Raw genomic sequence first — 15,134 nt, forward strand, 5'->3', positions numbered from 1 at the left:
ATTTCTTAAGGCTAAAGGGATCAAGGGATATGGTGACAGGGTACTGAATTTGATCAGCCATGATCTCATTGAATGGTGGAGCAGGCTCGAGGGGCCGAATGGCCTACTCCTGCTCCTATCTGCTATGTTTCTATGTTTCTAAGCACCAGCCCAGGAATTTTGGGCCCCTAAAATCTACTTCAAAGGCAAGAATGCCACCGATGGTGCCAAGGTGGCCCTCTAGAATGAGATTGGTGCCAATTTAGGCCAAACCAGGAAGAGCCTCTCTCCCCTGAACCAAAAGAATTGGGGGAAATACAAATTAATGTTGGTGCTGGGAACTGAGTTTGACCTGTTAGTGAATCACTCCCACCTCTGAATTTTAAAGCACTTGTAGTGGCGCTCCGTAGTTTTCAATATGCAGCCACTGAGCTTTGAGGCTTTTAGCAACAAGTAGACGCGTGTCGAAATAAAACGTTCCAAAACGTAACTTTGTCTTTTAACTGTTTACTGTAATATATTTCAAACAGGATTTCAAAGTAAAACACGTTTAAATACACACACGGTCAAAAACTGTATTGCTCCAGCCATCAAAGCTTCTCTCTAGCCTGGTGGAGCTTGAACTGTAAAATGGGTGGATACCATGTGACAAGCTTAAGGATTATACCATTGGAGCAAGAATAAAGGGGTTATCTCAGACTATACTATTGGAACAAGAAAATAGGGGGTTTCTCAATACAATACAATAATTTACCTAATTAACTATATTATGCTAGAATATGCACCAATAATAAACAAATGTACATACATACTGTACCATAATATTTAACCAATATTTTAAAGTATTTTCTTTCTTCTTTACAATTTCTTAAACTTTCATGACTCTTACATTCCGGCCCCTAATTGACTAGGCACGTGAAGCATAGCAATTACTCAAACATTCTTAAGAGTCATAAACTAGTGAGTTCAACATATTTACAATATAAATGTCCCTTTTTTTTTGATCGGGAACCTTTCATTCTGCTTCTTGTAGCAGGCAGAGCTTTGTGATCGGTCTTTCCAGGGTACTGGTCTTGGTTTGCAAACAAACGCGACGAACAACGCCTCTGGAGTCTGGCATGGTCTTAATTATTTTTCCCATCAACCAAGAATTTCTGGGGGCTGAATCATCCACGATTAAGACGATGTCTCCGACAATGAAGTTCCTCTTTACTTTGGACCATTTTTGACACTCCTGTAGCAGAGGTAAGTATTCTCTTGTCCATCTGGTCCAGAAAAGGTCTGACATATACTGAACTTGCCTCCACTTCCGACGTGCATACAGACCTTCCTTTTTGAAGACTCCCGGGGGCATGACTGGCTGTGTTTTCAACAACAACAGGTGGTTCGGGGTCAGGGCTTCGAGGTCATTGGGATCATCAGATGTCTTAGTTATCGGTCGGTCACTAATGATGGCTTCAACCTCACACAGAACGGTTTGAAGTCCCTCATCGTCAAGCGTTTGCAGCTTCAGTACAGAACTGAGTAGTTTTCTTACGGTGCGTATCTGTCTTTCCCAGACACCTCCGTGGTGGGATGCAGCCGGTGGATTGAAGATCCACTTAATTCCTGTTTGCATCATGGCTTTCTGTATTTTGAGCTGATTCCAACCTTCAATAGCTTCCCGTAGTTCTCTCTCTGCTCCGACAAAATTAGTGCCATTATCAGAACGCATAACGGACACCTGTCCTCTTCTACAGACAAAGCGCCACAGGGCGTTAATACAGGAATCAGTGTCAAGCGTGTGTGCCACCTCAATATGAACTGCTCTGATGGTCGAACAAGTGAAAAGCACACCATATCTCTTGACAAGGCTCCGTCCTCGCTTTACCTCGAAAGGCCCGAAATAGTCCACCCCTACGTTTGTAAATGGGGGCTTGTCTGGTAACAAACGGTCTTCAGGCAGGTCTGCCATTTTCTGCTCCCCAGCTCTAGCGTGTAGCCGTCTGCAAACAATGCATTCAGAGAGTATTTTTCTTATTACAGAATTAGCTCCTGGAATCCAGTATCTTTGTCTTAGCTTTGCAAGCACGTGGTTCCTCCCACTGTGTCCAATACTCTGGTGTATATGCTGAAGAATGAGTGTAGCGACCCGGAGGTCCTTAGAAAGGATAGCAGGATGCTTGGCCTCCTCTGGCATAGCAGATTTGTTTAGTCACCCTCCCACCCTCAGTACTCCATCTTGGAGTGTAGGGTCCAGCTTGTAGATATGACTACCTTTCTTGATTGGAGTATTTCGCTGTAAAGCTTCGATTTCTTCTGGATATCTTTGTCTTTGGCTGAAGCAAACTATCTCCATCTCAGCCTTGGCCAAATCCTCCACTGTCAATGAATTCTTACCCAATGTGGTTTTGTGCTGGTGCATATACTGCTTTAGAAGCATTCTCTGCTTATCAGGGTTACTTTCAGACTGACTGATAGTGGCTCGATACTTTTTTCTCTTACCGCTCAGGTGTAGCAGCAACTCTTTCAGCCTTAGAAACCATGCAACTGCTTTCCTCAGCTGGTGCCATCTTGAGAAATGGTTAACAAGCTTGTTCACTGTGTCAACGTTCTCTTTCGTAGTTATGAGATTTGCTGTGACTGATCTCTTGACTTCGATGTCATCTTCAGCAACCTGACTTGGCCTATCTGGTCTTTCTGGCCATGATCTCTCTGTTTCCAGCAGATAACTTGGGCCTTGTATCCAAATTTCGCTCCTCATGAAGTTTTCAGCCTTCAATCCCTGTGAGGCTTGATCTGCTGGGTTTAATGAGGTGTTTACATACCTCCACTGAGATGGTTGTGTAGCTTCTCTAATGGATGAGATTCTGTTTGCTACGAAGGTCTTGAAGCGTATCTTCTCATTTTCTATATACTTCAGCACTGTAGTGTTATCCGTCCAGAAGACAGATTCTTCTAGTGGGAGCTGTAACTCTTTCCGCATCACCTTGTCAACTTTAACTGCAACAACCGCTGCCGTCAACTCCAGTCTCGGGATGGTGACCTGCTTAAGCGGAGCCACCCTGGATTTCCCCATGAGGAAGGCACAATGTTTCTGGCCCTGTTGATTTGTCAGCAAGAGGCAAGTAGCCGTGCCATAGCCGTCCTCACTGGCGTCCGAGAAATGATGTAGTTGAGCCGTCTTTGTAACTCCAAAACTCACAGGCTTGATGCATCTACTGACGTTGAAGCTAGAAAGTTGTTGCAAATCTGTCAACCATCTGAGCCATCTCTGAGCTTGACCTTCTGGGATATCTTCATCCCATCCTCTCTTGTCTCTACACAGCTCTCGTAGGATCCGCTTCACTGGCAGAATGAGTGGTGCCAGGAATCCAAGAGGGTCGTAGATGGAACTGACCATGGAGAGAATCCCTCATCTTGTGGATGGTCTTTTGTTCACCATTATTCTGAAGTTGAACGTGTCTGACTCAATGCACCATTGTACACCAAGAGCTCTCTCGATAGGAAGGACATCGTGGTTCAGGTCCAGATCTTTGGCTTCAGTGGCTCTTTCCTTTTCTGGGATAGAAGCTAGAACTGCTCTGCTGTTGCTTATCCACTTAGTCAGGTGGAATCCTCCATTCGAACACAGAGTTCTAAGGTCTCTTGACAGTGCAATGGCATCGTCTTCTGTTGACACGGACTTCAGACAGTCATCGACGTAAAAGTTTCTGAAGATTGTCTCCACAGCCTCTGATGGTGCTTTGCCTTTGCCATCTTCTGCAGTTTTTCTGAGAGCGTAGCTTGCACAGCTGGGAGATGATGTGGCTCCGAACAAGTGTACAGCCATTCTACATTCCACCATAGCTTGACTAACGTCGCCATCTGGCCACCAAAGGAAACACAGAAGATCAGCATCTTCATCAGGGATTCTGACTTGGTAGAACATTGATTCTATATCTGCCATCATGGCAACGAGCTCTTGTCTAAACCTCGTCAAGATGCCAATGAGGGTATTAGTAAGATCAGGACCTTGAAGCAGCTGATCATTCAGTGAAGTTCCTCTGAATGAGGCGGTGCAGTCAAACACTACACAGATCTTTTTCTTCTTTGGGTGATACACACCATGATGAGGAATGTACCAGACCCTTCCATCTTCTCTGTTCAACTGTTCCTCGGGCACTTTTACAGCATAGCCTTTCGCTATGATGTTTCTCATGAAGCCTTTGTAGTCTTCGTGAAAGTCGGGGTTCTTGTTCATCTTTCTCTTTAGACTGATGGCGCGCTGCTCTGCTATGCAGCGATTATTCGGCATCTTCGCGGTCTGTCTTCTCAGTGGCAAACCAATGTGATAGTGGCCATCAATGAACTGTGTAGACCTTGTCATCAAATCCATGAACTGATGGTCTTCTTGTGACATCTCTGTCTTTTCCTCACAGTTGCATTCTGAGAAGTCTGTGTTGAACTGCTGTATCAACAGCTCTTCAATGCTTGCGATAGAGATGCGATTAACTGTGACATTTTGTCGTTCCTCCTTGTTCGACTTGTTGCCATCATCTCTCTTTACCGGTCCATTGACTACCCATCCAAGGGCTGTCCTGACGGCGTAGGGTCCGTCACCCTTGCTGTTTATCACCTGCCATGGCTCCATAGTTTTGTAGGCATTGGTTCCAATTAATAGGCCAATTTCTGCTTCAATATATGGGAGATGCACCTTTTCCAGGTAAGGCCATCTCTCCACATCCTTCTGCAGGGCTATGTTCCCTATTTTAACAGGAATCTCCCTCTGTGTGAAAACATTAGGCAGGTCTATGAAGTCCTTCTCTTCAAGTCCACACACTTCTAAGTCTGACAGGATATAACTTTGCATTGACTTCTCATGACCCATAGTGCGTAATAGGATTTCTGTTCTTCTGCCTCTAACGTTCAGCTGTCGCATGAGTGTTTCTGTGCAGAACATTGCTGAACTACCTGGATCCATGAAGGCGTAAGTCTCCACAAACTTCTCACTCCTCTTAGACTTTATCTTTACAGGTACAATGGCAAGAATACAATCACTGTCACCGGCCCCAGTGAATCCACAAGACTCTGGTTCTAGCGACACCAGAGCACTTGAAACAACCTTCTCGTCGGTATTGTTCTCTTCACTCTTCTTAGAGACTTGTTCTTCTTTATTGATATGCAGCAGACTGGGATGTTTCCGAGTGCACTCTCTGCATGTTGTTCTTTGCTTACAGTTTCTGTTCAGGTGCCCCTGAGAAAGACATCCAAAACATAGGCCATTGTCCTTCAGAAATTCAATTCTGTCTTTATGTGACTGTGCTTTGATGTCACTGCAGAAATCCAATGTGTGATTCTTCTGGCAGAATAAACATGGCTTCTGAAAGGCATTAGCAGGCGTCACTGTGCTGCACTTTTTGGGAGATGAGTTCTGAGACTTTTCTTCCCCAGCTTGAGTGACGATAGTTGCAAAGCTGCTTCCCTTGGAACCACCTTTCCTAAGAACATAAGAACATAAGAAATAGGAGCAGGAGTAGGCCAATCGGCCCCTCGAGCCTGCTCCGCCATTCAATAAGATCATGGCTGATCTGATCCTAACCTCAAATCTACTATCACTCTCCATCCCACCCGAACCCATGTGATCTCCCGGGAGAGGCGAAAAACCAGATTAAAAAAAAAAAACAATGGCCAATTTGGGAGAAAAAAATCTGGGAAATTCGTCTCCGACCCATCTAGGCGATCGAAACTCATCCAGAAAATCACTCTGTCCCTGTATATTCTACAGTACTTACCTTCTGTAAAGGCGATCTCCACCCCAGCCAGGAACAGGAATAAAACCATCTCCTGAAATCTAACACAGAATTAGAACACAAGAAGTAGGAGCAGAACCAGGCTACACGGCCCCGGGGCCCGCTCCACTACCCACAGGGCCATGACCATTCCGAACCTAGACTCATGTCCAATTTCCTGCCCACTCCCCGTAACCCTTAATTCCCTTTACTTCTAGGAAACTATCTATTTCTGCTTTAAATTTATTTATTGATGTAGCTTCCACAGCTTTCTGGGGCAGCAAATTCCACAAACCTATCACCCTCTGAGTGAAGAAGTTTCTCCTCATCTCAGTTTTGAAAGAGCAGCCCCTTATTCTAAGATTATGCCCCCTATTTCTATTTTCACCCATCATTGGGAACATCCTCACTTTCCTGAGAGTTTTTGATTCAGCAGGCTTGACTTTCACTCTTCCATCAGTAGTTGGGCTGACATCCTTGATGTTTCCGAACAATGGGTCCATAGCAACTTTAGCCTGTTTGTCTATGAAATTCACTAAGTCTGCAAACCTGGCTCTACTTTTCCGTCTCTCCATTATCTTAAAGGCTTTTCCTCTCCATTGTTCTCTCATGCTGTAAGGAAGCTTAGAGATGATGATTCTCATAGTCGTAGGATTGTCCATCTCTTACATGAATTCAACATCCTCCATGGTGTTGCGACATCCTATGAGAAAAAGAACATATGTGTTCAATGCCTCCCCGTCCTCTGATCTGATCTGTGGCCACTTGATAGCCTTTTCAATATATGCAGTGGCTATCTTCAGCTCATTGCCATAGTGCTCCTGCAGCAACTTCCTGGCTTCTATGTATCCCGGTCCGGCCTCATGTGTTCACAGCTTCTGACCAGGTCTTGTGGTTTACCACTGGCGTACTGTCCCAGGTAGTACAACTTATCACTGCTGCTCTCTGCTTTGGAGTCAATGGCTTGTTCGAAGGATCTGATGAAGGGCTTATACTTGAGTGGGTCGCCTTGGAGCACTGGTATGTCTCTTTGAGGGAGTCGAAACAGATTCTGTTGTTTTACAAGCATCTCTGTAATTTCGTTCTGACGTTGCATCACTCGGTATAAGCTTCTCTCTGTGTCTTCAGGCCTCTGGTGGTCATCAGCAGGGTCTAGTCTAGACCGTCTGACGTCTGGGGTAGCATCACATGCTCCTGTTAGTGGAAAGGCCTCACTTCCACGCTGTAATGCCGGGAGATGTTCTTCAGACTCTCTTTTAACCTTTGAAGGTGCCCTGGATCCAACTCTGTGTGACACCATTGACTGGCAGTAGTCATTCATGCCATCCTGTGAGCCTTCATAATCTTCAAACACTCTCAACTTGGCATTTGAGATCGCAATAGCTGTTTTTAGTTCCAGCTGTTCTTTCTTAGCCTGCAGTTGGGCCTCTTCCCATTCAAGAGCTCGCTTCTCTAATAAAGATGCTGCGCGCGCCATCAACGCTGCCCGTTCAACCTCGACTTTCATGCGCTGCGACGAGCATGTGGTAGAAGCGACTGACCTGTGTCCAGAAACAGAGCTACCTTCTTTTCGATTTTTGCTCAGTCTGGCTGAAGTCTCTGAAATGCTATCATCTGGTCCGACTTCATCGTCATCTTTATCTTTCTCTGCTGTACCAGCATCTTGACGAGTCTTTAACATCCACTGTTCTGTGGCCTTGACATAGTCCTTAATGTTAGATGATTTAAGATCAAACCAGTTGTGCTGATCAGCGTTTCCCTCATCTTCAGGCAAAAGTGCTAATACATCTTCATTGAGTACAGTAAATTCTTCATACAACTTGGAGAAATCATAATGCATTACGTCCTCAACTGTCTTAATATTAGCATTATCTTCCATGAGACAATCAATTATCTTCATTTTTCCAGTTATCTGAGCTAATTTAGCCCTCCTTGCACTTATGCTTCTATTTAACTTCTCTTCCATTGCCTTTGGGGTGAGCTTTACTTCCCTCTTTTGGCCAACAATCCTTCGTACAGCCTGGGGAAGCTCCTCACGGCTCCATAAGGCCTCGTCCATTTTACCCGCAGCTCTTATTTAGCTTCTCAATAGAATGAACAAGGCAAGTAACAGTCACTGTACCTTTGCTTTCTTATATTGCCGTCTGGCTCCATGACCATTCCTGTATACGTTCGCCGACAATTCCATCCTTTCCTTCTTAGGGAGCTAGTTTTTGACGAATGTAGTGGCGCTCCGTAGTTTTCAATATGCAGCCACTGAGCTTTGAGGCTTTTAGCAACGAGTAGACGCGTGTCAAAATAAAACGTTCCAAAACGTAACTTTGTCTTTTAACTGTTTACTGTAATATATTTCAAACAGGATTTCAAAGTAAAACACGTTTAAATACACACACGGTCAAAAACTGTATTGCTCCAGCCATCAAAGCTTCTACCTTCTCTCTAGCCTCGTGGAGCTTGAACTGTAAAATGGCTGGATACCATGTGACAAGCTTAAGGATTATACCATTGGAGCAAGAATAAAGGGGGTATCTCAGACTATACTATTGGAACAAGAAAATAGGGGGTTTCTCAATACAATAAGTCAGCCAGGTAAATTAACTATATTATGCTAGAATATGCATCAATAATAAACAAATGTACATACATACTGTACCATAATATTTAACCAATATTTTAAAGTATTTTCTTTCTTCTTTACAATTTCTTAAACTTTCATGACTCTTACAGCACTGAAAATCTATTTTGAAAACTATACTGAACCATTGAGTAGTTTTATTGGTGTACACTAGTCAGTTTCTTAGCAAATCATTTTTTTTACTGGTAGAAACTTTTATGCTGTATCGACTGGTGCCTGTGCACCTGAGAAATGCTCAATTAGAAGATCCCCCTAGAGCAGACGCAATGGGCGGAAACTCGCCAGGCTCATTATTTCCCTCTGGGGGCGTGGCCAGCTTTGTGGGCAGCGTCAGCTTTGGGCAAAAATACTTTTAAACCAGCGTTAAAGATTGCGGAAACTTGGTTTATGCTGATATAACTCACACTTGCGTTTCCACGAGCTTTTGCACTGGTCCAGCTAATTTCACCCGGGTTGCACTGATGAAACCAACAGAAAGTCTACTACCTTAAATTTAACTTAGTGTTTCTTTTAGCTAATAAGAAACTTTAGGTACAACCCTTGGCTTTATAAACAAAAAGGTGATTTATTTTTCAGCAGAAAAATAACCCGTTAGAATAAATCAATATCCACAATTAATACATGAGTTAGAATTGCTTTAAAAACAGTCAGAACTCCCAAATTGGGTTCCCTTATCTGAAAACAAAGGCCTAGCCCAGGCTAATCCCTTAATCAAAGTGATTCATCTACTCATGGTTGGCTCAGACTTGCGCATGCCCGCAAGATATCTCGGTGCCCCGGGTTGTGGTGTAGCACATGGTCTGGAGCCAGGTTATGGAGATCTTCAGCTGGTCTGGAGCCTGGTTATGTAGATGTTCAGCTGGTCTGGAGCCAGGTTATGGAGATCTTCAGCTGGTCTGGAGCCAGGTTATGGAGATCTTCAGCTGGTCTGGAGCCAGGTTATGGAGATCTTCAGCTGGTCTGGAGCCTGGTTATGTAGATGTTCAGCTGGTCTGGAGCCAGGTTATGGAGATCTTCAGCTGGTCTGGAGCCAGGTTATGGAGATCTTCAGCTGGTCTGGAGCCAGGTTATGGAGATCTTCAGCTGGTCTGGAGCCTGGTTATGTAGATGTTCAGCTGGTCTGGAGCCAGGTTATGGAGATCTTCAGCTGGTCTGGAGCCAGGTTATGGAGATCTTCAGCTGGTCTGGAGCCAGGTTATGGAGATCTTCAGCTAGTCTGGAGCCAGGCTATGTAGATGTTCAGCTGGTCTGGAGCCAGGTTATGTAGATCTTCAGCTGGTCTGGAGCCAGGTTATGGAGATCTTCAGCTGGTCTGGAGCCAGGTTATGGAGATCTTCAGCTGGTCTGGAGCCAGGTTATGGAGATCTTCAGCTGGTCTGGAGCCTGGTTATGTAGATGTTCAGCTGGTCTGGAGCCAGGTTATGGAGATCTTCAGCTGGTCTGGAGCCAGGTTATGGAGATCTTCAGCTGGTCTGGAGCCAGGTTATGGAGATCTTCAGCTAGTCTGGAGCCAGGCTATGTAGATGTTCAGCTGGTCTGGAGCCAGGTTATGTAGATCTTCAGCTGGTCTGGAGCCTGGTTATGCAAGTTCCTATGATGAGCTTTTCATCTCTTACTACAACCACGAGGTGTAACTCAGCGACCCCTTGTTGCTTCAGCCCATCCGGAGCCAATTTTACCCATTTATATAAAACTGTTGTATATTTTATGTATTTTTACATTACTAGCCCCTGCATTTGTGTAAACAGTGCAATGTGACTCCGGGATCCCGTTACTCCGGTTTGCTGACGGGGAACGGCACTGCTGGAATTTGGAACATGGACCCCGGATTCACAAAGAGCAGCAGGGCCTCTCACGGTGGAATGACCAGGAATGAAGAGTTCCAGATTGGACAGCTGGTGCGAGCGGCCAGGAGCTCATGTTGGGACCTCTTCACCCTGCACAGTAACACACGTCCCAGTCCGTGATCACAGCCCAAGAGCTCAGCACAAGGAACACTTACAATTCACCAGCCCAACACTCTCAACCCCACCATTTATTGCCAAGCCCCTTTCCCAGAGCTGTTTACTGCTGTGTCTCGAAGTTACAGTGTAAGATGTGCAATATTCGCCCCGCAGTGGACACATTTCCTCCGTACTCTGACACATCAGTTTAGGAACCTACGGTTCGAGATGACGCAGTTTAGTGGGGGAAAACTTGTCACCCTCATCGCACAATCCAGGATACAAAAAACTAAGAGTGAAAGTGTAGAGATTGGACAAATCAGTAGCATTGTAAAAGGTCACCTGTCCTCCCTCATAGTGCAGATAAACTAGTCCTGGGATTCACACTCGGGGTCAGTGGGACTAATGGACTTTCAACAGCTCTATCTTCATTCCCATTTCACGGGTGCACAAACCAGTATCCATGTTCAGCCTACAGGTTTAACTCTCCATTCCTATTGGATGACTCTCTGCCACACCCAAAGTTTACTCAGTCTTGTCCCTGAGCTACACCGCCCAGTAGAGTTTCGCTGATGTGAATTCATGTGACCCCAGGACCCCTGACAGCAGCATTGAATCTCTCTGGGTTATCAGGAAGCAGTAAGTCTCTCTCACCAAGTCTCACACTGCCCTGGTCTTCAGACAGGATGAGCTTACGATGCACTGTGTTTGAATCCCAGGCCAGTGAGGCTGGGACTGCAGGAATAAAAATGAACAAATGTTAAAAGTTTTAGACCTAGGAAGGTGGAGGGACACAGGTGAATATCTAATGCCTGTTTTCCTGGGCTCGGCAACCAGTCCATAATTCCCATTTTAGTGAATCGTGCAGACTGGGTACAGTGTACAGTTATATATTTTCCCAGAGACCAGTATATGGTGAACAGATATTACAGGGTCCCAGTCTGACCTGTGTCCAGTGGGTCCTGGGTCAGACGGGAACACAATCAGCCAGGGGTCTAAGTCTGATCACTGTCCAGTGAGTCCTGGGTCAGAGAGGAACACAATCAGCCCGTGGTCCCAGTCTGATCACTGTCCAGTGAGTCCTGGGTCAGAGAGGAACACAATCAGCCCGGGGTCCCAGTCTGATCACTGTCCAGTGAGTCCTGGGTCAGAGAGGGACACAATCAGCACGGGGTCTCAGTCTGATCACTGTCCAGTGAGTCCTGGGTCAGAGAGGAACACAATCAGCCCAGGGTCCCAGTCTGATCACTGTCCAGTGAGCCCTGGGTCAGAGAGGAACACAATCAGCCCGGGGTCCCAGTCTGATCACTGTCCAATGAGCCCTGGGTCAGAGAGGAACACAATCAGCCAGGGGTCCCAGTCTGATCACTGTCCAGTGAGTCCTGGGTCAGAGAGGAACACAATCAGCCCGGGGTCCCAGTCTGATCACTGTCCAGTGAGTCCTGGGTCAGAGAGGAACACAATCAGCCAGGGGTCCCAGTCTGATCACTGTCCAGTGAGTCCTGGGTCAGAGAGGAACACAATCAGCCCGTGGTCCCAGTCTGATCACTGTCCAGGGAGTCCTGGGTCAGAGAGGAACACAATCAGCCAGGGGTCTCAGTCTGATCACTGTCCAGTGAGTCCTGGGTCAGAGAGGAACACAATCAGCCCGTGGTCCCAGTCTGATCACTGTCCAGTGAGTCCTGGGTCAGAGAGGAACACAATCAGCCCAGGGTCTCAGTCTGATCACTGTCCAGTGAGTCCTGGGTCAGAGAGGAACACAATCAGCCAGGGGTCCCAGTCTGATCACTGTCCAGTGAGGCCTGGGTCAGAGAGGAACACAATCAGCCCGTGGTCCCAGTCTGATCACTGTCCAGTGAGTCCTGGGTCAGAGAGGAGCACAATCAGCCCAGGGTCTCAGTCTGATCACTGTCCAGTGAGTCCTGGGTCAGAGAGGAACATAATCAGCCAGGGGTCCCAGTCTGATCACTGTCCAGTGAGGCCTGGGTCAGAGAGGAACACAATCAGCCAGGGGTCCCAGTCTGATCACTGTCCAGTGAGGCCTGGGTCAGAGAGGAACACAATCATCCCGTGGTCCCAGTTGTAAGGGTTTTTTTCCTGCTCTCTTGCCCGTTCTGGCCTCCTGCCAGGCTTCGTGCAAGAATTACCCTTGAGTGGTTCGACACACTCCCCCTACGGTTCTAGACCTTGGACTTAGATGCAGAGAACAGTAGTGCAGAGAAAGGACTCAATAGACCAGGCTGAATAGCACGAAATGGATGCTTTTATTTTTAAACAGTTTGAAACATTACAAAATACATGTCATAGGCACAGATTAAAGTAACTACAATCATGCACAAATTTATGAACTTGACTCTATGGAAATGGGGAACACACGGCACATCGTAAAAGGGGAAACACATTACGATTTCCCTTAACTCCCTCCCCTATACCTAAACTAAGTTTCGACCTGGGGAACCTGGGATCATGCTCACCACTCTCGAAATCGCGACAAAGGGGGTTCGCAGCCTTTTTGGCACCGCTTTCCGTCGTCACGTGGATTTGGAAACTTCTGGCACAGTCGATATTCTCTCTCTCTCTCTCTCTCTCTCTCTCTCTCTCTCTCGAGGCGATGGGGTAGACACAGCCTCGATGAGCGCTCGTCAAGGTTGAAGATCAGCTACAAGCTGTTGTCGATTTTGGTTCATGGAGCAGACCAACAACCAGATGGGATGTTGAGACACGTAAGTGTCAGGCCCGGGCTGTCTTTTTGTCTCCGGCCTGGTCGGTTCTCCAGAGGGTTTCTTCTCCATCGGCCTGGGTCGTCGATGATCTCCCGACCCCAGTACCCGGGCCACCCTTGTCGTCTTCTCATCGTGGCCAAGCCTTGTTTGGCTGAACACCGACCACGTTGTCTTTTCACCGAAGCCGTCCGCCTTTAAAAAGACGAAACGCCTTCATCGATTCTGCAACTACCGAAGTGGAAGAGGCGCCGATCCTGGCACCATCCGTCCTTCGTTCGTTCCTCGTAGAAGAAGTCCTTGAAGAAGTAGAAGTCTGAAGTCGCAGTAGTTCGAAGAAGTTGGCGCCTCCAGTCAAGTGAAGAAGTCGTTTTTTTTGTTTTTTAGATGGACTTTCAATCCATAGTTATACTCTTTTGGGACAGTCTTATCTCCCGCCAAATCATAGTCCTGCCTTTGTATTAATTTTGGCAGGCAGAAATCTCTGCAGGGGCGCTTTGTCTTGTACCGGAGCCGGTGATAACTTAAACTGGCCTTCCTGGCCGATAATGTCTTTCTAATGTCCTTTGCATTGTCACTGCGGCTCGGTTCGCACATTGATCGGTACGGAGACTTTCCTTGATGGCTGCTAAACGGTTTTTCCTTTGTACAATAAATGGGTATGAGTGATTTTGCATTGTCCGCCCATATCTTGATGGGCCCCATCATGTACTTGTAATCCATTGAATATGTATGCTGTTCCTCTGAGTTTCGGTTCCCAGATACTGGCTTTCGCGGGCTGACTGTCTTCAATCCACAAGCCTGTCTGGCTTGCAGTAACAGAAATGAAATGGTTCAGAAACTGATCACGGGGCCTGGCGGCCATTTTGTATGCCCTTTTATTAAAGGTTTTTCTGTGCAAGCTTACTTTGGTCAATAAACAGTCTTATTTTATCCAGTTTTCTTGCGTGATTTTTGCTGAAAATTGCGAATCTTACAGGCCCCCCTGTGATACTGAAAGCTTGCTTAAAATATCAATAATCCTTGATGAGCAAATTTTCCCTGATTCCCCACATCCAAACATTCCTGGCACTTAACTATCTATGACCCTCACGACACATGCAGTTCCCATTTCCGCAGAAAACGAAAATTACCTTTTGTACATTTGGACAATCATAGACAGCGTATCTTAAACTATAACACATTCACTTGTCAGATGTGCGGGGGTTGATACCCCCTGGCACCATCTGCATGCATCTTTTATTAATCCAAAAAAACTTAAGAACGACTAATAACATAACAATACTTATTTCCTTATAACCCAAAACAATCACAAAAAAAAAAAAAAAAAAATTTTAAATGGAGGGACGCTTAATCTTACACTAGCAGCTCAGAGTGGGGTATCTGCTTCCCCCATTTGCACATAGCGTTCTCTCCATTCTCCTGTGTTCTCGTGCCTCTGGAGGCGTTTGCCTCTTTTGCAATGCACGAAGAGCAAAAATATCACAATTAAAACCTGACATACTACTAGGATATGGGATGCTATTCTAATCCAGGCGGGGACCTCTATGTTGGTGAACAAGTCCCACCATGGTGGGATGGTTATGTCCAATATGTCTTTTCCTATCTCTAAAGTCTTCTGCTCCAGTGTGTAGAAATGTTTCTGTGAAACTATAACGGCTTTTAAAATCTTGGTGAGGTGTTCGGGAAGAGGGGGAATGACAGAACCAAAATGCGCGACAAATCGTTGTAAGTCTGTGACATTCTCTTTGATAGTGATGTGAACGGTGGAGGGCGCAGGAATGGGGACAATTCGTTGTTGTGCCACTTGAACCTCGGCCCTGGGTTTGAAACAGAAACTGCTATCACCGACCGACCACCACTTGTGTTGTCCATATCGGTACTGAGGCGCTGCAGTGGTGACGCAGTATGTCCCACCCCCGATATATGCTACCTGTGGGGGCACATGGTCCTCTGCCATTGCCTCCATGGTGCAATTCACCGGCTTTGCGCTAGCAGTCCTGAACCCGCACTGTGGTTTCAGAAAGGCGTTCAAGTGCTGGGGACACAGGATGATGTGTGCTCCCCGGCTCCGACATCCCGAGAGGTCGGTGCCTGTCATCGTATG

The 15,134-nt window shown here is 46.2% G+C and overlaps 1 protein-coding gene across 1 annotated transcript in view; it reads right to left on the reverse strand.

Annotated features, from left to right (window-relative positions):
- Positions 1-10,999: 10,999 nt before the first annotated feature.
- The window catches only part of LOC147095572 (scavenger receptor cysteine-rich domain-containing protein DMBT1-like), a 960,763-nt gene continuing 956,628 nt past the window's right edge, over positions 11,000-15,134 (reverse strand). Inside the window, exon 12 of the mRNA XM_085973664.1 lies at positions 11,000-11,042. Coding sequence (XP_085829790.1) covers positions 11,000-11,042 — 43 coding nt within the window. The remainder of the gene's footprint in view (positions 11,043-15,134) is intronic.

The sequence above is a fragment of the Somniosus microcephalus genome, unplaced genomic scaffold, assembly GCF_052327205.1.
Source record: "Somniosus microcephalus isolate GS21.2 unplaced genomic scaffold, FLI_Smic_1.0 unresolved_chr1, whole genome shotgun sequence".
Classification (NCBI taxonomy): Eukaryota; Metazoa; Chordata; class Chondrichthyes; order Squaliformes; family Somniosidae; genus Somniosus; species Somniosus microcephalus.